Source organism: Falco punctatus, assembly GCF_963210335.1.
Source record: "Falco punctatus genome assembly, chromosome: 4".
NCBI classification, from domain to species: domain Eukaryota; kingdom Metazoa; phylum Chordata; class Aves; order Falconiformes; family Falconidae; genus Falco; species Falco punctatus.
The window spans coordinates 81,483,212-81,508,177 of record NC_137583.1 but is presented as its reverse complement, the minus strand read 5'-3'; the positions used below and the strand labels follow the sequence as shown (position 1 = coordinate 81,508,177).

At 39.3% G+C, this 24,966-nt stretch overlaps 1 protein-coding gene across 5 annotated transcripts in view; it reads left to right on the top strand.

Annotated features, from left to right (window-relative positions):
• ETV1 (ETS variant transcription factor 1) overlaps positions 1-24,966 on the top strand; it is an 80,195-nt gene that overhangs the window by 39,836 nt on the left and 15,393 nt on the right. For all 5 annotated transcript variants that reach the window (XM_080383937.1, XM_080383935.1, XM_080383936.1 and 2 more), the window contains 3 exons: positions 7,400-7,529; positions 9,065-9,253; positions 13,068-13,315. In XM_080383937.1, the coding sequence (XP_080240063.1) occupies positions 7,400-7,529; positions 9,065-9,253; positions 13,068-13,315 (567 nt within the window). The remainder of the gene's footprint in view (positions 1-7,399; positions 7,530-9,064; positions 9,254-13,067; positions 13,316-24,966) is intronic.

The following is a 24,966-nucleotide window of genomic DNA, read 5'->3' as shown; positions in this document are numbered from 1 at the left end:
GTAGTTGCGTATTTTCCAGTAAAGGTGACAGATTACTTCAAAGCTGGTATTTTCTTTTTGTTAAATAAGGTTCTCAAATAGATCCATCTTGCCCACATATTCTATTCTTGCCAGTTGGCTTTGAAAGCTGGTGCTTGGGCTCATCGTTCAGAACTAGCTTCCAAAAAATGAGGTCCCATGCTGTTTCTATCTATTGAGCTGGTAGGGGCTGGAAGGATCTGATCTGAAGCCAAGGCAAAGACTGAATTGATAGAATCATATCTAAGGGGTTTGCCAAGTACTGCCCAGTCATGAACTTCCACTTTCTGGGAAAGAGCACTGAGGTGAGGGGTGGTAGAGCATTTGCAGTGATACCAGCTATCCTCACATTTCCTTCCCTGGGCGTAGTCAGGCCACCACATGAAAGAACTAACCTCTTGTTGTTGGTGAATGCATTTTTACACATTTATGTCATGTTCCTTCCTTCTGCATACTGCTTCCTCATTTTCTCCCCAGTTACATACATGCATCTGAAGAGGAAAAGGCTTACTGCCCTTTATTATGGTATTGCATGTATTTTGACCATACATAATGTATCGTTGCAGAGGCATGATTGCACATGTGGTATGCTTACTGCCATTTGACTCTGTGTGCACACACAAATACCCATGCAGACTCTGTTTTGGATTAATTGTTACCACTCAGTGGGACTAGATGGAGGCCAGTTGTCTTTAGGGCCGAATTCTGCATCTTAAGCAAGTTCTATTTTTCTATATACAGATATACAACCATACACTGGAGGGTAAAAACAAGATCATGCATGTCTTCGAAAAACTACTTGACATGATCAGTGTCTGCAGTGTCAGTGTGTGCCCTCTGCCCCTCCCCCCGCCCCCCCCCCCCCCCCCTTCTAGCAGCTTTTGTTTGTGAGGTAGTGAAAGCTCAATTCTCTTGTCTATGTTCAGTTTTTATATAAACTGCCAAGATAGTCTCTGAAGCCAGAGTGATGATACACATCTGTGTGTCAGATATCCAATTTGTCACCAGCTTCTTCCAGTATCTGGCAGAGAGCAGGACCTAAATGAAATCCAGTTGACTGGAGCTCAGCTAAGATCTGATAGAGGTGACTTTGATAGATCAAGTGGTCAAAGAATTTGGTGGAGCCTGTGTAGATGTAATCTGTACAGCCACTTCTAAATCAGTCCCCAGTCTTCAAGTCTTGCTCATCTATGCAGCTGTTGCAGTGGTCAGAAACAAAGGGGTGTTTTTTTGCCATTGTCTAGGCAAGAGATTGCCTAGGGTGAAAACAATTGCAAATCTTGCCTCAGTCATCCATCTGCCTTCAGCTGTTGCAGTGGTCTGTATGTGTAGGCTTTAGTTCAAAAACATTGGGAACAATTTAGCTGGAAAGACCTGGGTGCCAGCCTTTACTGTCTTTCCATCCTCCTACCTCTCCTCATCTGCCATCTCTCCAATGTGGTGTTTTTATTTCAGTTTTTGGTTCTATACTAGGCTGCGTACAGCATTCAGCTGCAGCAGCAGTAACCTCCAGAGTATGAAGGAATGGTCAGCTGGCTCTAGTACCTGCTTCAGCTAATTCCTCCTGTGCATCCCAAAGATTACTGGTAAAATTTCTCATCTTAATGTATAGTGGAGTGAAATGGAAAGAGTACGATACTTTGGCATCCCATTGTCTTTAATCAGATGCCTGTTAAATGGTTGTTGAAATTCAGAGTGCAGCTGTCTACAAAGGTCTGTAGCTCAAATCATAATGATTTAGAAATAAAGAATCAATAAATAGCCTCCAGAATGCAGAAGGCTATTGTTCCAGGAGTTAAATATGCATTTTTTGAAATCTTATCAGAAAATATGTAGAAAGCCTGGCAGTCTCACCTGCAAGGTCATATAGAAAGTAGTTAGTTTCGTAGCTCATTTCATCAGATACCCAAATACCTGTTACTGAATATATGGTTCAAATGGTAAGTAACTGTTGCAGAAACAGAGTGGTTTGGGCCTCGTGTGAACCTGCAATGTTGTGTTTGGATTTGTTTAAAATGTCTACTGATAAAAGCACCTAGGTCATTACTATCACCTCAGAAGTAACCAGCACTTTACCATCCTTGATGAACTGTTCAATAAACTGTTGGTTTTCAAAAGTACATATTTTTTAATTTATTTATTAAAATGCCTACCTGTTGTACTTACAGCATAAATAATTTGTTTGAATCATCAGGTGAGTGCTGTTAAGTTATAGTGAGCGAGGAAAATTGCAAAAACACGAATTAGGGTCCCTTTCCTTAAGTGTATTTCAGTTTGCATTTTGATAGCAGTTTAGAAATGTTATCGCCTGTTTTGTCACAGACATAATTCACATCTTTCTTCAGGCACTGTAAACAAGAGAAATGGTTTAATGGCTCCATAAAAGGCACTCTGCGCTGATAGCTGAGATTAGACCCTTTAGTAATGGATTTTTGTGTGTTGGGGGAAGGGGAGGGCTTGGCAGAGGTAAATGTACTGGAAAAGAATCTTGGAGAGACTCTGATATATCTGAAGTGCCTGGTGCACTTCTGTGTGTATTGGGAGATAGATTTAAAGTGTGACAGTGCTTTATCAGTACAGGGACCGCCTTTTCTTGCTTTTGACACAAAATACTAACTTGGGTCACTTCAATCAGTTTAGCGCCTGGAGTTGTGGCAGTAACTTAAATATTTTTACATCCTCTGTCTTTTCATCTTACTGTTAAGAAAATCAAGTCCCCTCTATTCAAATGCGTTCAAGAAACCTCTCTAAACTTACATTGCATATTGACAGTTTTGCTTCATTCAGTCATAAAAATGGATGTTTATTTACAAAATCAGGTTTAGAGGGTGATTTGAGAGTGTAAATGTGTAAAGCGGTTTAGAAAACATGCAGCAGAAATTTTTAGGGCAGGACATACTGTGACTCCTCAGTTACTTCCTTTTCTCTGCACTTAATATACAAATGTAGTATTAATTAGGAGACATTGGAATTCAGTGGCACAAGCAAGGTTGCTGCTGTCAGTTGATTTTCTACTATATAGTAAATGCTCTTGCCCTGCAAGTGTTGCCAAAAAGACATCTTTGTCTCTTTGGTCAGTGGAGTCTAGTTTGCCTGTTGTTAGCCGGTGTCATTGAATTACAAGTAATATTTCATGCCTTTAAAAAAATATGTTTAAACCAGTTCTTCTTCATAAAATAAAATCGGATTTTATTTTGGGTTCTGGGCAGGAATCTGAAGTTTGAAAATTATAAAATAACTTTTTGCTCAAAGGAAAAATTATTTGCAATTTCATGTATAATATTGCTTATTTCTTCTTCATCTTGAATAATCATCTCCTGAATTGAAAAATACTATAAACCATTGCTTTTATACTTGATGCAGTGCATTTCTGGGGTTTCTCAAAAGAAGTGATTCAGTTCTAGCTGTACAGAGGTGGTACATTTCCTGATTCTCAGGCTAGAAAGTATACAAATCGGTCTCCTCTAAGACAGATTCCTCCTTTAATTTCAGAGTTCTTAATAAAATTGTTCTTTGTTTGAGTCTTAAACTGGGTGTTATTAGAAACAAAATTTGGGGATTAGGCTGTTGACAGATAGCAAAGGAGAGCAGCACTTCAAAACGAGGGGTAGCAGGTTTCAGCCTTTGCAAGTTCTGTGTGAATTTACTTCGTGGTGAAATTATTTTATATAAAATCTAGGTCTGTACAACAGCACATTATATATAACACGCAAGCTTTCTTTCTCTGCAAATATAGATCTATTTATGCACAGAGAATATGCATACAGTAACGTATTATACCTTAATCAGTTTGCTGCAGATGGTAGCAGTCCTGCTTGCCTTATATCTGCATGTGTGGCTGCAGAGGATCTCCGGGCAGGGTCTGTGGATTGAGTCCGTTCTGATACCGATAAGCCTGACTTTCCCCAGTAGCTGAGATGAGGTGCTGAAGCCATCCATCTAAATACACCTTGTAAGATTGTTTGCCTTTCAAGTCGGGAGGTAGTTATCTGTAAGTAATCACTCGGGATGAAATCTTGGCCCTTGGTCACTTCTTAATAAGATCGTTATTAAGGCAGAGTGCCCGTTAACTTTAATAGGGTTGAGACTGTTCAGGGGTTAAGTAAAATGAATTTGCCGTCAGGAAGAAAGAAGTGGTGAAGAGCTGGTTGTTTGAAATGTCATTTTGTTAATTTGGATGTGTTGGTAGCTTGGTATGCTGCACTAAAATTAGATTGTATAAATAAGCAATGTTGCTCTCCTCAAAAGAAAGTGGATTGAAAACATAATACAAAATCCAGCTTAACAAAATGGTGTATGTTTAATATCTGTTTTAATAGGTGCACTATAGAGTGAGTGTCACACTAAAATGCAGGGCGACGGGTAGAGGGTTTCAGTGATGATACGAGAACTGCTTTGAATATTTGAAATTTTGTTGTTGGAATAAGTCTGTCATCTTCAGCCACACTTAAAGGTGTGGTTTGAAAGGTCAAGTAACCTTCAAGAAAGCCCCCCCAAAATGCAGTAAGTATTTTTGTCCGGGTTTTTTTTGTTTGTTTGTTTTGTGTTTATTTTTTTTTCTTCTGCCTCTAGAAGTGTACACTTAAGGAGTTACAGATAAAGCTTAGCATGGTGACTGTGTCAGGGGACTGCCTGAGGAAGGCTTTAAATTTTACAGCTACATTATCTTTCTGGCCGTAGTTAAGATAAAGATCTAATATAAAATCACTTTGGACTGTAATGCTTTCCCTAAATGAAATGAAGGTGTTAACCTACTTGATTTGATACACTTTACCCTGCTTATAAAGCTGGAAGGAAGGTGAGGTAAACTTTAATTAAAACTGTAGCACAGATGCCTTCTAGCACTCTGCCCTGTACCTTGCTAGGACTGTACAGTAAGCAAAATAAAACGTACCTCGCAGCCGAGGCAGCAGGCTGGAGCCGTGTTCAGTGAAAGTAATTTAATTAGTGTTGATCATGACTCCAGATGATGGTGATTTGATAAGGAATAATTTAGTACTTAACAGCCTTTTACATGCACCAACTCCATGTGGGAAGGTAAAGCAAATTGCACAAAATGAATGTGCTGCTTTCACTTGTGCCTGTGCCAGTGAGCTGGAAAACTGCCTGTTAGCAGACGTTCAGGCTCTCAGCGCTGTGATGAAATACCCAGCCAGTTCTCCGCACAGGGCTGTGGTGTGGGAGTCTCTGTACTCCCGTTATTTAAAAATAAATAAGGGAAGTAATTTTTCATAACAGATTAACTCCAAGGAAGTAGCAAAGTTAAAATTAAAAAAAAATATTAAAAAATAGAGCAGCATGGGGCCTTTGTGCGAGTATATGATACTGGCTTTAAAAAAGAATCTTGTTGCAGTTGCGTTTTAATTCTCCGATTCAAGTCAGAGCGATTGTCTACCTTTCCGTCGGAGCCTCCGTCCTGTAGTTGTGGGGCCCATCGTACACATGGAATGTGCGCTGTGCGTTACCTGACCAGGACATGCAAGGAGAGTCAGCAGCAGAAGTTCACTAGCAGAACCTGAAACAAACTACTGGATGACAGCCTGCTTAGCAGTTATGGTGGAAAGCTGACTGGGCTGCATTTTGCCATGTTATTGAATTTGAGAATCTTTATTCAGGAAGTCTGTATGGTCTCTTACATTAGTGCAAGTCCAGGCAGTTTTATTTAGAAAGCGTTCTTTCCGTGTTGTGATGTTCACCAGTTTTCATCTCTGTTTCTTAAGTTACTGTGCTGTGCGTATGTATTTGTGTACCTGTTTTACTGTCTGCTTTTCCTTTACAATCTTTCTAGATGATTGACTGTTACCCATCAAATATAATAGCTGGATAGCCGTTTTAGAGACAATTCTTCCAAGTTTTGTGAAAGTATGTGGCAAAATAATACAGTGCTCTCTTGCAAATGTCTCGGCTGAAAGGCAGTAGTAGAAGTTGTCATGTAATAGGGTACTAGAGGATCCATTTGTGAGAGTCCTCTGAGCATTGCCCAACTGTGAGAAAACCTGTGGTGAGAATCTGAAATCCAGATCTTACTCGCAGATACTTAAAAATCAGTTTATTAGTTCTGATGCTTACTTCTTAGACAGCGTTTCATTTACCTCCCCCTCCCCATCGGACACATGCATGTATATGCCAGGTGCATTAGTATCAGAAAATATATAATGTGTAACAAATTGTCTTTCCTAAGTTCAGGTGCAAAGGGAGGGGCAAGATGCTACTTGATTGAATATAATAATGGCCTGATTTTGTGCTGAGGATCTCTACCAGGGACTGATGCACATACGTAGATTTCCACAGAGGCACAAGTATCTGTGTCAGGCTGGAGCGTGATGTTCAAACCACAGTGTTTTGGTGACAACATAAAAAATTGGTGATAAAATTGATCTCTGAACTCTAGGCTTCTCAAGAGTTCAAAAATGTATTTACAACCGCATTTTATTTAAAACTTGATGGGTATGTTTTCAAGCTGTAACATACCTGTCCTTTGTCCTACTAGCTGCTTTAGATTTGTGTGTGTCAGTTGAACTTTGAATTTTTGTCTGCTTTAATTTTGGTAAAGGTTGCGTATGAAATAAGAAAAGTTGGCTGGCTTAAACTAATATGCTGGTTAACCTTGACTTTACCTTTGGCCTTTCTCTTAATCCAGACCAATTTGTGCTTCTAATTAATGCTGCGTTTCTGTCATACTCCCTCTGTTCCTTTTACCTTTTAAAAAACGATTAATAACATCTATTATTACAATACATTAATGTCTGTATCACATTTACTATTGAATTTGGTGAGACCAGGATTTTCTTGTGTATTTTTGAGAAAAATTAATGAAGCCATTTCTTGTGTATTATTTTCAGATGTTACTTATAACTAAAGGCACATGTAGTTATCCAGTTTCATAAGTTTCACTGCAAATTTTCATGTGTTCTGTGAGACAAAAGTATTACTGATCATGTATTTGAGGCTGACATAGGAGAAATTTATTTTGGAGTAATTTGTGTGGCACTCTTTGAAGTAAACTACTGTTGCATTTATAGCTAAAAGCTACCTCACTAACATTACTTAGAAACATTTGGTTCCTGGGAAGTATTTTGCCTTTGACAACATTTACAGTAGTTAAGCCAAATATAAGTGGGCTGTTATTTTCCTGTTAATGAGATGGGATCCTGGCCATCATTCTATTAAACAATAAAAGTGCTAATAGCCAATGCGAAGGATCTGTGGTGTCTATTTTTCAATTGACACCCGAATAAATACTTGAAATGTTTATTTCCTATATTGTTTGTAGTATTGCAGTGGTTTAATTAATCATGTGTTTAATTAGCAGTGTCTAGCTTACTTGAGAAAGCTCATTGTTAATATTGTGCTTGGATTTTAATTTTTTTTTTCTTTCCAGTGGCTTTTCATGGTCTCCCTGTGAAAATCAAGAAGGAGCCCCATAGCCCATGTTCAGAACTTGGCTCCTCTTGCAGTCAAGAGCAACCATTCAAGTTCAGTTATGGGGAAAAGTGCCTGTACAATGTCAGGTAAAGCAATCAGGAGCATGTTTGCAGTTAGAACTGCTGATTTAAATGAGGACTGACTAAAGAGTAATAAAACCGTAATAGAGATCTTACAAAAGTTACCTCTTCAGCAGATAACAGACTGATGAGATAATGCATTTAGCTGATGAACACTGATGGAGTTGTTTACAGTTGTATCAAACACTTACATAACCATTTTAAAGCAGCGTTTTTCATCAAAATGCATATTCTCCATGGGAGATAGCCAGAGTTTAAAAACCCAGGGTGCAGCCATGAAATAGAAGGAAGGAGTGTCTTGTTTGCTGTGAGTTGTATTGAAAGTACTTTCAAAATGCATTGCACACATTAGGAAGGAGAGAGAGATCTGTGTAACAGGCAAGAGATTGGCAGGTCTGAGCAACACATTACGTATTTGACAAGTTTTGCAGATGTTACATGTGTGTATTTGTGGGTGATTAAAATTTAAAGTAGTATTTCAGTAGGCTCTGCACCTTTATTACCTATTAAAAATCAAGTTGTCTTCTTTTTTAGGAATCGATAAGAAAAGCTTTATTTATTTCTGGGTAGTGGAGGGGCTTGATACCACTGTGTTCTTTATTGACTCTTTTGGTTTGCACTTACATGTCACTCCTTCCTTTAGTGTCAGCAGTGAAGGATTTCTTATTGACATTTCAGTCTATTTCAGAATCTTTCATCTAGCTTGTGAGTTTTTATTGTCATTAATGTACTACAAAAACTGTTAGCACTTAAAGCATTTACATTTAACTTTTTGGATAGGAAAAGGGAAAAATTAAAGAGGACTGGCACCTTTGGCAGTCACAGAGGAGTGATTCTGATTTCAAAAATTGAATGCATACATTGACGGATTTGATGGGCACTAGGGGACCTGACAAAAGGAAAGTATGCAAGTTCATGCTTACTATCTGCCTAATGTTTGCGATTTTCCTGTTTAAAAAGAGGGATGATCAAAGTGTGCTCAAGTCCTTTCCTGATTTGGGACACCTTTGAAAATAGCATCTGCGTTATTTGTAGGACCAGTATTTTGGGGGAGGGGAATCTGTCAGGAGAGGCTGCTGACATCCTAGTGTGGGTAGCTAAGCCAACACACCATTGTTTTTCTGGGTCAGATCCCTTCCCTCTAGCCGTATTGTTTTACTGTCTAACTTTGTGGTTTGTGCAAGCTCTAAAAAAGTCTTGACAGGCACTGCCACCTCTTTGTTGCTCTAGTTCCAGGTGTTTCTACTTTTATGTATTTTGTATATCTCCTGTTAAAATGTCATTGTTAAGACTGAATCCTTTAAAAATACATTTCTGTGCTCCAGAGAAGAAAATGCTGTGTTGAACCACTTGCCTTTAACATGATCTTTTTCTGTGCTCTTTGCAATGTAAAGTAGAAAATTCCTCTACCCCATAAGGTAAATAAGGTAACTATAATAAAAAGCTTATAAATGTGACACAGGTTTACTCTGGATGTATATACCACCTTTTTTTTTCCCCCTCAGAGAGAATAACCTGACCTTCTTTCCCCTTACTCATAGTGCCTATGATCAGAAGCCACAAGTGGGAATGAGGCCCTCCAACCCACCGACGCCATCCAGCACTCCTGTGTCACCGCTGCACCATGCCTCCCCAAACTCAGCTCAGACTCCTAAACCTGACCGGGTTTTCCCTACTCATCTCCCTCCATCCCAGTCCATTCAAGACAACAACTTCCCTATGGACCACAGGTAAAACACAAAACACGTGAGGGACACACGCGGGTGGTGTTTCAGTTGTGACTGCAAGTCTTTTACGTAGGGTAGCACCAGCTTCCTGCTCACAGCTATTGCCTTTTGGATTGGGGGACCAAGGTGAAAACCAGCAAGGTTCGGAGTGTCAAAAATACGTGTTTTATGAAAGGCTAGCACCTGGCTTGGTGCACTTCAGTAGCAGTTTATATTGGCAGTGACAGTTTTAATGACCAGCTGCTTCTGTCTTGTGTGATTACAGGGTGCTAGATAATCTCATCTAGGCTCCCTTTCCCACGAAAGGTTGGACCAGATGGTCTTTCAAGGTCCCTTCCAACCTGGGCTGTTCTAGGATTCTGTGATTCATTTGAGGCTAGTAAGCCCTACAAGTTAAGGAAGTCACTAGCAGGCATGATCTTGGCTATAAATATCTGGCCTCTTGCTAAGCAGTTCACCGAAGAGATAAGTGGCCACGTTATGGTGTTACTGCTTCAGAATATTCTGTGGAAGGGTGGATCGTTTTTCCAACCCCTTTTGAAATGTAGCCTTTCAAACAAAGTAAGATGCCAACATAAACTGTGCTTAAATAACATTAGTCTGAGTAAAAGCCACAAGAGCTAGAGACTAGAATTAAAGCTTAAACTGTCCTTAAGTCACCCTGTTTTGTTTTGATACGTTAGAAGTCCCCAGACAACTGACTGTCTTTCTTAGCTCAGTTTTGCAACAGATAACGTTCAGTGGATTTCCCTGATTTTTGAGACCAAACACTTGTTTGTGGAATTCTGTTTATCCTAACCTGTATTGCATGAACCTGGTTTGGTCTGTTGTGTTGTGTGATTGCTGTATTTAAAACTTCAGCTGTATGTAAAGAAAGTTGTGTGTTCAGAAATTCGACTTAGCTTTTAAACATGAGCAAATTAAGAAGCGCCTGAAAAGGAAATCAGTTGTTGGGAGTGCGATTTGCATGCTTCTGCTCTAATAAGGGCTATTATCTCCAGGGATTTGTGCATATCGCTTCTGAAGGGGGGTGCTAGGGTTTGGATTGCTGTTTCGTGTTCTGCTGAGATAGTTTTAAATACCACCCAAGGTTATATACAAGCCCTTCTGGTGGTGAAGAAACGCTGAATCGGCCCCTTCAGCTGCCATAGTCACCATCTTTTCCCCCTCCGTGGGCTGTGGTCTAACCACGCAAGCCCCCAGTGAAGCCAGGCAGTGGTTTCGATTACAGGATGGTGCATAAATTGTGTTTCTGTATATACATCAAAGTGAAGTTGTCAGGAGACTGAGATCTCCAGAAGCTAAATGGCTTCTGTGCAGAAAGCAGTAATACGATTCTTCAGATGAAAAAATGTTTTGTTTTAGAGCAACTTGTAAAGAGAGTACTGAAGCTGTATGTCATCCCGGATTCGAGTGTTTATAGAGATTTGCATACACCTGCCCCCCGCCCCCCATCTTTGATATTCATGTTCTTTAGGGCATTTTGCACTAATGCTTCCCTTCTGTAATAGGACATCATGTGTTCTAGTGAAGTCCAAAACAGCTGACTCAAGCCAAAAAGATCTAAGTTTTCTCCTTTTTTAAGGAAGATACAATTGTAGTGGAAGATATATTTTCCCCATTTTCTTATTTATTTTGAATCTTCTCACTTCCTGTTGTTTGAAGGAAGTGTGTGCTTTGTATTTCTGTGAAATTCAGAGCTTCCTGACTTAAAAGGTGATCTGCTTCTACAATGAGTGTATGCAATGAGAGAGAAAATGTTGTTTAAACAAATGGCATACAAATGTGAGTTCATATATAAATCTGTAACTCAAAGCTTATTTCTTTGGTGCATAATATGCATTGGTGGCATAAGATGGCATTAGTATCTAGAACATACAGCCCATACATCTTCATACAGGGCATGAATATATGAACGATAAGTGGTCCTAACAAGTACCAACAGGAATCAGATCCACTTGTATAAACAAATGGCTTGATTCCATACAAAGCTTCCAGTACAACAAGTATTATTAACTTCCTTTGAGGCTTTGTGAGTGAGCCTGTTTCTTATTTTAACTTCAAGTTGCAATTTTCTGATTCACTCCTTGACAGTTCTTAATGATAATTTCTGCTTCTTTTTTTGGCTAATGAAAAAAGGAAAAGAGGGAAATGAATGCAGTGCCAGTCAGCCTAACTGTTTCATAATACATTTGAGTTTCTAAGTTTATTTTCTGCAGGTGTAGGTGGAATTGCAAAACCCAGTGTTACAGTGCAGTACTCTTTCTACTGCAAAATCTAATATTTACACCAGCATTACAAAAATTAATTTTATCTCCACTGTTACATTGTAATAGTTTCTATCTCTGTAGCTCCCACAGTATTTGTAATTAAACTATGACAGTAAATATTTGTCAGACCAAGTTCTCAGTATTACGACAGGCATTAGTAAAGATCAAATTGTTTCAGAAACATGTACTACATACGAGTTGATAGTCAAGGATTGTATTGCCTGTGCAGTCAAGCCCTTGCATTCTTCTTCATTCACACAGTTTTCTCCAAGAGATTGTCTGCTTTTGCTTGCAGGAACCAAAGTCAGTTCAGATCTAAAGTACAGGAAGGTGAAGAATGATTAGTTCTTGGGGTGTTTGGTTTTTTATTTATTCTATTTTTAGTGTGACAGTGAGAAATTTGCAGAGAAAGGCACAGGATTTGGTGGGGTTTATTTAGTGTCTTTTTCATGATGAGTGATAACAGGACTAGTAAGCAGTTTGTTGCAAGAATGTTGCATCTGCTGTGGATTAGTGCAGACAATATTACTACAGTGGTGGTTACCACTACTGTGGTAATCTGCAAGAGATGACAGGAAGACTTCGTGCGCTTCATTAGGGCACGGTGGGAAAATAGCATCCTTGTGTTCTTCTCTATGCTTCCGAACTTGCAGATACCCAAGTAAATGCATTCAGGCCTTTTAGTTCAGGTAGGTATGGTTTATGGAAGAAGCAATGAGGATAGATTCTTGAGTAGTGTTGCATGTAAATGAAGTTAGTTTAAAACTGAATTCTCGTATTTTATGCCTACTGAAGAGCATTTGAGAGTAGTAAATAGCATCATGGCTTGCATGGATGACTTCTTGCATGTAGAAGTGACCAAGGGAACAGGTTAAGGCAGGAGGAGAATTCCTAGGCATTGTTTCTCTTAGCAAAAATTTGCATCCTGTCCTTTTTCAGGGTGTTTACTTTCCCTTCACATTAGGCCTGCAGTGCAGTGCCAGCCTTGCAGGTAGATCTCCCACGGCACTATCCCCAAGAGGACAGAACTGTGGACTTTTTCCCTGGAATGATTCCAGATGTTACAACAGACAATACTCTTTATTCAAAATGTTTGTGTTTGTTGTGGTCAGAATGGTTTCTGTGTGACAGCAAGAATGGTAAGAGTAAATTAGAGCACAAGCCATATGTTGCTAATACTTGTGAAAGAACAGAGAGCTCTCTACCTAAGCATCTGTAGTGTTACTGTGGTAGAATGTCAGTCTTTCTACTGATTTGAAGGTGGTGCCTTTCCTCTTTGCCTCTTCTGTTGAAAGAAGTTAATGAAAGCAAAAGAGGGTGGTGATGGGGACAGGTCTTAGAGCTGGTATTAATAGCTGGGGTGTTTGTTTCTTTGCTGGTTGCTGTTCTACAATGCAAGTCATCCTGGTGGCAGCATTTGTCATGATCATAAGCAAAATGTTTGCTGCTGAGAAAGTGATACAGCCAGTAGTCATGACCTGTGAAGATCTTCGGGAAATGGAATGTAGCTCAAGTCCCTTACATGACCTCTCTAACTTGTGTCCTAGATTTCGCCGCCAGCTCTCTGAACCTTGCAATTCATTCCCACCTTTGCCTGCAATGCCAAGGGAAGGACGTCCAATATATCAGCGCCAGATGTCTGAGCCAAACATCCCTTTCCCGCCTCAAGGTTTTAAGCAGGAGTACCACGATCCAGTTTATGAACACAACGCTATGGTTGGCAGTGCAGCCAGTCAAAATTTCCCCCCTCCTCTGATGATTAAACAGGAACCTAGAGATTTTGCATATGATTCAGGTAGGTGAGACTCTCCTTTAGTTCTGCATAGTAAGACTCATCAGAAATGAGTCCAAGCCAGTTCTATTGATGTTTTGATCATATGAATTGAAACTTGCTCTTTGGCTTCTCAGTCTCCCAAAGTAATTTATGTCTGAGATAGCTTACAAAGTAGTAAGATTGCTACGTAGTACAGTGTGACTCGTGCCACTGTTGCTTGCTCTGTAAAGGATTTTGTTTTCTAGAACTCTGTCCAGAAAATGCACACGTTAAAGAAGCTGCAGAAGTAGAAATCATGGGTGCAAAATTGAGCTTTGCTTAAGAGAGGGTTTGTTCTGTACCATCTCATCTCTGACCTCTGAATTTGCGTGCTGGATTTTACAAGCTCTTTCATTTGTCTGCCAGAAATAGAGGACTCTCTCCTCTTGCTTGCGCTACTTTAAATCAGGAGTAGCTCCACTGAAGTGGGGTTTATACAGCTATAAAACCAATGAGGGAGAAGAATCAGCCAAATTGGTGTCAGCTTCTCAGTTTGTGCATACTGCTGTGTTTTGTGGAGGTACATAATCTGGGATGCCAGGTTGCTGATGTAGAGAATACGCTGTTGCTATTAATAATGTTTATTATGATTGTGCTTATAGGGCAGCTGGAATGGAGCCTTATTGCTCTACTGACAGTACAAAACAGAGGAGATGGTGGCAGAGCCTGCTCTCAATAGCTTCTGGTCAAAATAGAAAAGATAAGGGATAGAAAGGATAAAAACATAAATCAAGGGAATACCATTGTAAATGGTTGCCACAATTTAAACATAAATATTTACATTATACTTGGGAAAAGAGAGAATTAGGGAAGCAAAAGAAAGAGTTTAGAGTACCAGGAAACAAGGAGAAGGAAGATGGAAGGGTGTTAAGGAGAGAAGCCGACTGTAAAACAGAATGGAGTGGGCTAGATGGGGTAGACAGTTGATCAGTATGGAGCCAAGAAAATAAAATCAAAACACGTGTTTCAGTCTAAGTGATTTCTGCAGCTTCTCTTCAGTCTCTGCTTTTTTCCTGCTTTGTGTGTGCCACACTGAAAGGGAGGGGTTTCAGCGAGTCCCTGCTGTGCTTCTGGAGGAGAGTACATTGCTTTCATACACGTCCACGCAGAATTGAGCAGGGGGAGTGGGCAGCCCTGTCTGACTTGAGTCTGATTCTTCTTCTGGATGCTGCAGTACCTGCAGTGCTTTCCTGCTGGTTCAGTCTCTGGCTAGATGCTTTTGCACTTTATTTCCCAGAGGCTACATGACAGCTGAGTTGAGGTCTCCTTTCAAAGCTTAGCCCATGACAAACTATTTTGCAATTTGATACAGTGTAGAACTGGGTTTTATTGTCTTTTCAATAGCTGACTTAACATTGTCTGTCTAGTGGGGTATTTTGTGTTACTGTTAGTGTAAAGTGCTTGTTTTGGAGTTGACCTCTATGTTAGAACGGGGAAATTGGGAAAGTAGAGCTGCTTTCTCCTCCCTTGCTCTTGACAAGCAAAGAGCCAGTCCTTAGGCAAATTTGAGTTAGGCCTAAACAGGGAGGGAACCAGAGGTGAAATACTTCTCCAAGTTGAAATACAAGACAAGCTGAAAATAAGTTCAGATTACAAGAATCAGATCTAGAACTCGGCCCTATCATTGATGAATGTTCTGAGATACATGGTGGTATGTACGTATCTCAGACTAAGGATACAGTTGTGTATCCTCAGTCGTACAGGGCAGCATGGGAGAGACTGTCTGCATAGTTAATGTAGCAATGGATAATAAATGGGGGACTGCAGCTTCAGGCACTGCCAGTCCCTTGCAACCTTCACAAGCACCGTTATTCATCCTGCTAAATTAAAGGCTGAAAAAAGGTCCTTTTGTAAGCATGCTTCATATTTGGCTAGGAAGTGGGATCTCCTTATGGTGTACTATTACTTTAAATCTGGGTTGCCTGCTAGCATTTATCTTTCTTTGGAATATTCTTTAAAGCAGGAAATTTTATTATTCTGAAAGGAAAATGTGCAAACTTGTATCCAATTCCGTCATGCCTTTCTTTTTTTTTTTTTTTTTCTGCCGGCAAGAACATTCCACTCTATAGTAATGATGTTCCAGCAAAATTGTTGTTTCTTTTGTAGATGAATAATTAGTTTTTAAAAATGTAATAGCTGTGTAACCAGTGGTCATGAAAAATTAATCTGTTGGTATCAGGAAGTACTTTTATTGGCCTCAGAATCACTGCATTTAAGTTGACACATCTGTACACTCCGTAAATTGCAGTCAACAACTGTGGTCTGTTGATATTTTGTCTTGTTACCATCTGTTCTCTAGAAACCATCATTTTCCATCCTTGCTAAGAGTACATTAAATAACCCCTTAGGAAACATAATGTATTTGTCACTGATTCATTGATTTCATTTTTCACCTGTGGATATTCAGGGAAGAGGGAATGCCAAAGTGAAAAGTCTTTTTTGCATGGTATTTTATTGCAGCTCAGATAAGAAACATACTTTAAAAGTTCATTGTAATACACAGAGATGTTCCTTTTGGGATGTTTTTGAAAGAGCCTCATAAAAGTTCATTGCTTTTGTGCAGTATACTTTGTGGGAAGCTGGTGAATGAAAAGCATTATTATGGAATGATTATAACTCTATTAAAACATGACATTAATTATGACATGGGAAATGGCAGATCAATTAGTTGTAATTGTAATTGCAGGTATGCAATTTCTACTGCAAAATGTTTGAGATAATGGAAAAAGAAAAATGTCAACAGAGTAGAAGCTTTTCCTTATCCATCTACACCTCGAGAAGTCACAGTGCATCATACGTGTTCAATCGATCAGACCTTAATTTTCTGACATGGATTTTTTTTTTTTTTCCCATGGCTACCAGTCGGATGTATTTAGTACTTGATGCTATATCTAACGACTTGAAGCACAAAGATGCAGTTAAGGACATAGAGAGCTTTGATTTTCCATTATTAATGAGTATACTCCAGAAGGCTTCCCAAGATCTTTGTTTACAAGGACTAATAGTTGGCATTCCTGTACAATTAGCACTTCTAGAATTCAGTTCATGTACTTGGGTACTTAAACAAAAAGGCCAAACAAGATAACTCATCTGTTCTGAGCTTTATTTTTAAGCAACATCTTTGCAGGCTTGATCCTCTCTACATAATATGGCGTATTTGCAAATATGCTAACATACAATGGGAGCTATGCATGTACATGTATTGATTAATACTAAAATTCTAGTTTTAAAATGACATCTTAAATTACTAAGTTTAAATATCTTCTCCCCCTGCCCCCGCCAATTGAAAAAGTTATTTTGGTTGGAAAGTTCTTTTGTGACCATGTGTTTGGGAACTTGAAAATGTGTTGAACAGTGGTGCTAGAGGTAAGTAGAGGAGGAATTGTTGTTTGCATGTACTTATTACTGATTGCCAGGAATTTACCTGTTGAAGTCTAGATAGATTTAGTGTTTTCTAAGCACGTTAGAGGCATTAGCAGGGATATTCTCACAGTTACATTTCAGGGTAGTCTCACCATTAATACACTTGAATGGACCTTAGAAAATCTGGTTTCTCTCCCTGTTGCTTTCCAAGTTTTCTTCCAAGATACTAGTCACATCACGTAAAGAATGAACAATCCAGATAGAATTATTAGCCACGTCTTGTTGAGTTGTGCATCCCTTTAATTCCTGAGGCCTCACAAGCGAATAAATACCTTGTGTTGGCCTCCATATGTGAACTACCCCTCTGTTAAACAGAGGGATGAGTGGCGGCAGGAGGGACACAGCAGAGATACTTCGGATACCCAGTCAGGAATGGATAATTTCTAAAGAACATTATGTAATACATATGTTCAAAGCTTAGCTGCTAGAACCTTTCTTTGTATTTCTAGCTGAGGAAGTACAGGAACATCAGATGAGGGTCCCTGTGCATGCACTGCAAAAATAATAAGTAAAATGAAAAATCTGGCAGAAGCGACATGACTACTTTGCAAAACTTCATTAGGGCTGGAATGGGCTTTGTTAGGGCCTAAAATTGACCATCTAGCTGTATTAATCTTGAGGTCATCTTTCCCTTTCTTGAAATGTTCTGCTTCATTAAGTACACAACTTCCAGCCTCTGTTACAAATGAAGTAGGGGCTCCACCTGCAAAGATGTTTACAGCAGGGCTCTCCCTCCCCTAAACAATTTTGACCTGTGCAGTCAAGAGGCAAGAATGCCAAGACAAAAGGCTGTATCATAATTCATTTGCAACAAAGGAGTTGTATCAGAGTTGTGCAGGAAGTTGTAATTATGACACTTCTTAACCTCCTAAATTTGCTCTTATAGGTATAGGATGTTGTTAGTATGCTAACATTCCTGTTACAAATGTGCATTTATCTACTGACTGGGAACAGAATAAAAAACAAGAGTCCTTTCAAATACCTCATGTGGTGGTTTTTGAAAAGCAGATGAATGTGAATTAATGTGGAAAAAGATCCCTAGTAGTTCATTCTTCCTTAGAGATCAGCTGACATGTCCTTAAATTTGGGAGTTTGCAGAACAGTGTAAGAGAATGTGTTGAATTAAAACTTCAAGGGGAAAAATAAGTAAATTTATTTCTTAGAATTATATTTAGTTGCAGATTGCTTTTTTCTTTTACTTTTTAAAACAACATTTGTATATTCTATTGTACTTCTTGGAGGTAAAGTTTAGACATTTGGAGATGCTAGTATGAAGGATAAAAGGAACTCTCAGCTGTCAGAGTCAGTGCAGATTTGCTTTTTCCAGGATATTCTTCAGTGCATTGACCAGTGCAGCATTTAAAATGACAGCACTCATGGTGCTTCTGCTACTGTCTTTAATTATATTTTATTATTATATTTTATTTAATAAATATATTTTTGTACAGTGCTTTGAAAACATAAAACGTTGTATGAGTGCTAAGTATTATTACTACAATTATTCCCCTGGGAGATTATTTCAGAGACTAAATAGACTTCACAGTTAAGAAAAATTTCTTGATCGTAAGCCTAAATTTTCCCTTTGATCAGTTTCATTCCCTTGCTCGTAGCTACACATCTTTGGCTCATCGTAAAACAATTCCTTGGTATTAATGTACCACCTCTAAATCTCTGTAGACAGCTTACATGTATACTCTCAGTCTGTCTCTGTGACTTGTTCTTGAGGTCTTGCTTCATAAGTCCTCCAGCTGCTTAATCTTTTCCTCAAATTATCTCTAGGTTCCCGCCCGCCCACCCCCCCTTTTTTTTAATGGTGAGACTGCAAATATTTGCAGTGGTTTTGAACATAGTTTTATAAAATGCGCTGTGATGCAGAACCGACTCCATCATTTTCCTGTATATGGTGCTTCAGTACATGCATCTCAAAACTGCATCTCCTTATGGCCTTAAAGGAATTCTTTTAACAGAGTACAATTTTTATCAATGAAAATCCGGCTGGCATAAAGGCAGGAGGGGCAAAGGGATAGGGGTTTCCTCTTGAGTTCAATAGGTTTAGGAAGTCTCCCCCCACCTCATTTTTGGTTTTGCAGTTTTCCTGAGTCTCACTTCTGTGGTTCAAAACGTTTCATCCTGTTTTTTCAGGAGCTTGTCTGCTGTGTTGCTTCAGTGAATGAGCGTGGATTTTGTGGTAGTTAAACTGCACAGCTCTTTGTACTTGCCCTTAAAACACATAAACACAAATCTGCTGTTGGATGGTGTGACAGTAGAAAGTAAGAGCATCTGAGGGGGAGACTTTGGAAACCCGGACTTCAGAAGATTGCTATGAAAGGCAAAATTATAACTTTTCACTTGCTTCCCATCTAGCTGATTTCCTCTGTTCACTAATTCTGTCTGAAAGAAATCTGTAGTTAGAATTCATTTTTGTTATACTACCTTCATGAATGAAGGAAAACCTGAATACCAAGTTAATGTGAGCATGTAGGCAAGAGACCATGCATCTCTTTTTTTCTTTTAAAGCAGACAATACGATCTGAAAAATTGTCCTGTAGTCCCTGTTTTTTAAAGAAATGGATAAATATCCTCTAAATCTACAGTTACAGTAAGTGGCACTGGCTAATGATTTGATTTGAGGATTGAGAGCGCAGTCTGGATTTACTCTTTGTGCATTAACGCAGGTCAAATGGACACAGGCTGCATTTTAAATCAGTAATGGAAGGCTGAAGCCTGCCTTAAACCAATCACATCAGCCTTACCCAAGACTGATTGATCCCGAGAGACCGAGCCCTGTGAGCATAGCTTTTATATGAATGGACTCTGTGCAGCCTGAAGTTTCATTCATAAAATGGATGCTGAAGGGGAGGGGAAAAAAAACAAAAAAAACCAACCCACACTCGCCAAACCCTGGAATGTCCATTTATGCGGAGCTGAAGGGTGTAGTGTTCCCTCAGCTGCTGCTTTTGCCAGTTGCCTTAAAGTAATGATTAATGCGCCTTGGCCCTGCCTGCCTGTAACCTGACTCCATTTATGGCCGTGGTGTGTTTCTAATGTATAGTGAATGAGAAGGCTATATTCTCAAATCAGAAACATAAACAGGAACTGGTTGGTCTGAATTCCATTCAAATATGTCACTTCAGCCGTGCAGTGTTTGTCCAACTTCAATTTTACAGGCAGGGGATGGGGCGGGGGAGAAAAAGCAACACAGACATTTTTGCAGTAAGATCACCAACAAAAGGAGCGAGGGAGAGAGAAAGTACTGCTGCCTTTTGTTGGACTCAAAGAGCAGCGATGTTTAAAATACATTTTACAGTTACTGAGGTTAATAAAAGCAAATAAGAGATTTTAAAGTATGCTCAAAAGATCAACTCCATGTGGAATTTCAATTCAGAGCTGAATGTATGAGCCTTTGTTTTCCTGTTCTGCTGTATAAAAAGTTACATATCGCCTAGACAGGCTGTTGACATCTGGTCTCAGAAAATGCATTAGATGTTGTCATAGATCTAAAACCCAAAGTTGTGGAAAGGAAGATGTTTGCTTAAGGTTTTTTTTCTGTATGTGTGTAATAATTCCACTTAGACGTGAGCTGGTAGGGCCAAATCTCATTCTCTGGTAGGTTTTTGTGGAGTGAGATGTAAGAAATTAAATGTTAAGTAGCTATTTTTTAGAAGGGCATGTATGCGTATCTATGAGCACACATACTTGTAGATTCTTTTTTTTTTTCCCTAATTGCTGTTACAAAGGCTAGTGACAGACAAAACAATGAACAAAACCTTCCATTCTGAATGTTTTTAAACTGCATAATGATTTGGGAAAAGAATGCTTAATTTTTACATTGAATATTGGAAAAGATAGTGGCTTTTTTCACCCATGTAACTTCAGTGTACCTACATTTTCATGCTGTATCTGCTAATAAAAAAAATGCTGACTTTTGTATTGCTAGGATTTTACCAGTTTGTAGGACTCTGTTGTAATTACATAGATTCTGAGAGGATAGTCCTTTTAAAAGTGGTTGAACTAAAACCTGATCTACCAGCATCCGAGTTGTGAAATATGCTTAAACAATTCCTGTATAGGGAGATTGTTACTGGTTCTAGTATTTCTACCTGAATGTCTCTTTTTGGAGAGACATACAAGTTTTAATCTAAATGTGTTCTGCAGATTTACAAAATCGTATGTTTCATGACCAAAAAAAAACATTTGGTATTTCTCCCTGCAAAACACACATCATGCATTTTTCTTAGTGATGCCTGGTTGCTGCCTTAGCCACTTGTTGCAATCTAGTTTGAAGAATTGCCTTTCTTACCTAAAAAAAACTGTCTGTTTTCCAGTGACTTCAGTTGCTCTTCACCCTTGAGCTGGTCAGAGCTTCTTGGTGGTGGTAAACAGCTGCTTTCCACCAGGAGGCTAAATATGTTTCAGTGGTGGGTGAAGCACTTCTTTGTAAACAGCTTGTCAGTGCTCTTAGAAATCAATGAACAGAAAAGTTACTTGCAGTGCGATTGTGATGTTTTAAGTTTGAGGACAAAAGTATGATGTGTTCTAGCTTGAACATTTTATTTTTAAAAGGCTACCTTTGTCTCTGCACTTGGTAAGAATATCTCCATTGCACCAACCACCTCTCCGTGTACCAGAGAAATGCTTGTATTGCTCAAGGAAGCGCTGTGCAAAGCTCTGCAAGGCACCCAAGCAAGGACTGGCGTACTCACAGTGTGTAACAAAGGGTCAGGCTGACATGTGAGTGAGGTGTGGGAGCTGTGTTGGTCACAGATACCCGAGGGGCTTGTGCATGCCCTTCTGTGCCCGGTAGCACAAAGGGAAGGGATCTGCGTGTGCTGTATTTCTTGCCTGTGGGAAGACCAGTGGCACAGCACACTTAAGTCTGTTTGTATAGATATACCAACTCTGGATTGCTGAAATAAGAGCCAAAACCCATGTAATTACTTTTCAGACCAAAAGGGCAATTGAGGAGGATACAATGTAAGTTAAATTAACAGGACTGGCTGAGTCCACTGCCAGTGGAGTCCCTCCAAATTTTTTGGGAACTGCTCCTTTGGGAACAGTTCCTTTTGAGAACTGTTCTTAATAAGACTTAGTTGGTGGTAAAGTGTAAATCAAAAAAGAGGCAGGCAAACAGTAAGAAGGCTCCAGTTTTAGTGTCATCACTTTGTTTTATACCTGTAAGGAAGTAGGCAAGTTTCACGTATGAGTTGAGGTGTTTCATGAGTTTGAGTGACTTGTTAGCAGGCTGGCTGCATAAGGCAGCCGCTTGCCAGTACACTGTACCAACCACTCACCTGAGCTGCCACGGGGAGACCAAGGACAGGCAGGTGGCTCAGCTTCTTCAACCACCCTGTTCCAGATTGTACGTGCCTGCTAAGCCTTGGCCTCCCTGTCTCTCTGCAAGTGCACGTACACAGTGCAGTACCTCTGGATTGCATTGTGCTTTGTCACATCACATGTTCATGGGTAGTGAGCGCCCTGCGTCTCCAAATCTTGATGTTGATAAAGTGAAGGAAAAAGTTAATTCAGAGTTACAGGGTAGTGTAACAATGTGTCCTTTAGTTAGGAAGGCTGTGTAAGGTCAGAAACAGGAATGGCCAAAGAATAAATCCTGGATCGGGTTTCCAGTTCCTGCTTTGCTCTGTGTCATTCAGGAGAAGACAGTCACTTCATCCCATTGCCTGCAGAAGCTTCATCTTCCCTATGCCTCATGTGGCTAGGGATGCAGGCTGAAATTCTGTTTCTGTGCAGGGTGTGATTGTGGGTCTGAAACCTGGTCCATATCTCTGAAAAACGATTGAAAAAGAGGATTTAAGGATTCATTACCTGCTTTGAGTTATACAGGGCTGAGACAACGTAGCCCTTTAAATTCTGATATGATAATTAATGTGAAATACTTCCTTACAAAGGGACCCACTCAGTTGTCTTACTCGATAATGAAACCTAGAACCTGTGCTTGGTAAACTCAGTAGCAGATTTTTCCTGTCCTGAGGAAGTCTGGGCTTTTTCTGTATGCATGTATTTTAACTAAGGCCCAGGCAGAGGTTATTTCTAGTATTTTACTCTGTGAGAGTCCCAGATGAGAAGGCATTTCTGCAGTCTCTAGATTACATGTAATTTTAAAACAACACCTACTGGGAAAAAATGGTTTCAAATCAATGTGATAGAAGGACCATGTCCATTCTTTTAAGATGATTGCTATGTTGCTGTTAGCAAGAGGAGCAATGAAGAAATGATCTCTTAAGTATTCAAAATTAATAAGCAAAGATAAGTTAGTTTTTTAATGTCTCCATATTTTTAGTTAGCTTGATCTTTTTAAAGGGACTCTGCTGTTCTAGAGATGATGTACCTATACAATATGAAGTACTTCATTAAAAGTCTGAAGGAATATGCCTGTTGTGTGTCCTAAATGAAGGCGCAGTTTTCTTTTGCTAAAAGGTGATAGAATCAGTCAGCTCAGACACTTGGATCCTGCCCTTGCTTCTGTCTTATTAGTTGTCTTGAAACAATGCTTTAAGGAGAAGAAAACATATAATTGCTCTGTAATTTCTGCACTAAAATGTTTTCTTTTGAAGTAGCTCTGCTTAGCTTGTAAAAATACTTCTGGGTCTTAGTCAAGCATTTAGTACAATTTAAAACTGCAACACTAAATTTCATTGGTTGGACTTTTTATTAGATAAGGTAGAAATGAAAGCAGCAGGCAATTTAATTAGCAGTAATTTTTCTGGGCAAGTCATTACTTTGATGAACTTCAGAGCAATGTTTATGGCTCCTAATTAACCATGTTAGTCATTTGATTGAATAATCACTTTGGAAATGTTTCTACAATTTGATTAGAGTCTGACCCACTCTGATAGTCATAAATTAACTGATAGCACTTTAGGATAACAAGACTCTAGTTACTTTACGAGAAATAAACTCTTCCTTGCTGTATTCTTCAGTCCTCTGTGGACTGTTTAAGCACAAGCTAACCAGAAGATTAAGTAATGTTGGTACAAACAATGCTTGCCTTAAAAAGACTCCAGATGTTAATTATAATTGACTTAGGAGCATGGGAGATGAAACCCCAAATTGGCTAAGAACACAATTTCTGGGATGTGTGCATAATTCTTTATTCTGTACACTCTGCTGTATCACTTTGCAAGAGTGGAGTTCATGAGTCAAAAATGGTTTTGCTGCCAATACTAGTGAATTTTTACCTAAAATAGAAAATAGCATCTGTTTCAGTTTTACAACTTCCTCCTTTTTTACGTAGATTTTTCCATTCTTCTTAAAATTCAATCTACTTGTTAACATGAATGATTCCTTGCAGGTGAGCCACTACTTGCAGCCTTGACTTCTGGTCTATAGAGCTATACTTGACTCAGGTGATCGCTGAATCACTGATTCATATCTTTGATCAGAACAGCTGCCTGAGAGGTTAGAGATTGTGCAGGCCTGAGGGGACGGCACTGAGTGTTTCAGTGAGAGTGGAGGTGATGAAGAGTTAGGCACCGATGTGCAAGAGAGACAGTGGACTGTTACAGGAAACTTACTGCCCTGTGTTTCACTTGTTCTGTGAAGTCAGTGTAAAACCTCATTTTCTTATCCTGCCAAATCTTTGATACTCATCACTAGTCGGAGAACAGTGAAATTTGGAATTTCTGTCTGTAACAGTCTGAAAGAGTTGTTGAAAAACAATGTCTGGTCTTTCAACCTCCGTTTGCATCTCTTAAAGAGTTGCAAGTTACTGGTAACAGGTTGCATAGCTTGGGGTAGGAGTTTATCACAAGATCAAACAGACTTTGTTAAGCAAGACTTTTGATACCCAAGAAGTGGGTTAAACATGGTTTAGAAGGGCAAACATTTATGGTCTATTTCTGTTTGCAAGTCCCAGTGCACAGGATGTGGTTACTTGAGGACAGTGCAAGGCATGAGGAAAAAAATAGAAAGACCTTTAAAGAACACCATTTTCATTAGTTCTGTTTGGTTTTCCTCATTCTTCTTACAGATTTGAGTAGAGGTGGGGAAAAGCAAATAAATATCTGTATTACTTAGAATATACGCAGTAATTTTTTGGGGGAAGTGGTGTCTTTTTGTTTAAGGATGTACCAGTGGAGGGTGAAATTGACGCATCTTAATTCCTAGATTAAATGCTTAGCAATTACAGAAAATTTCATTAACCCTTCAAATCCTTAACTAGAGTCTAAAAAGCAATATCCTACTCTAAATTC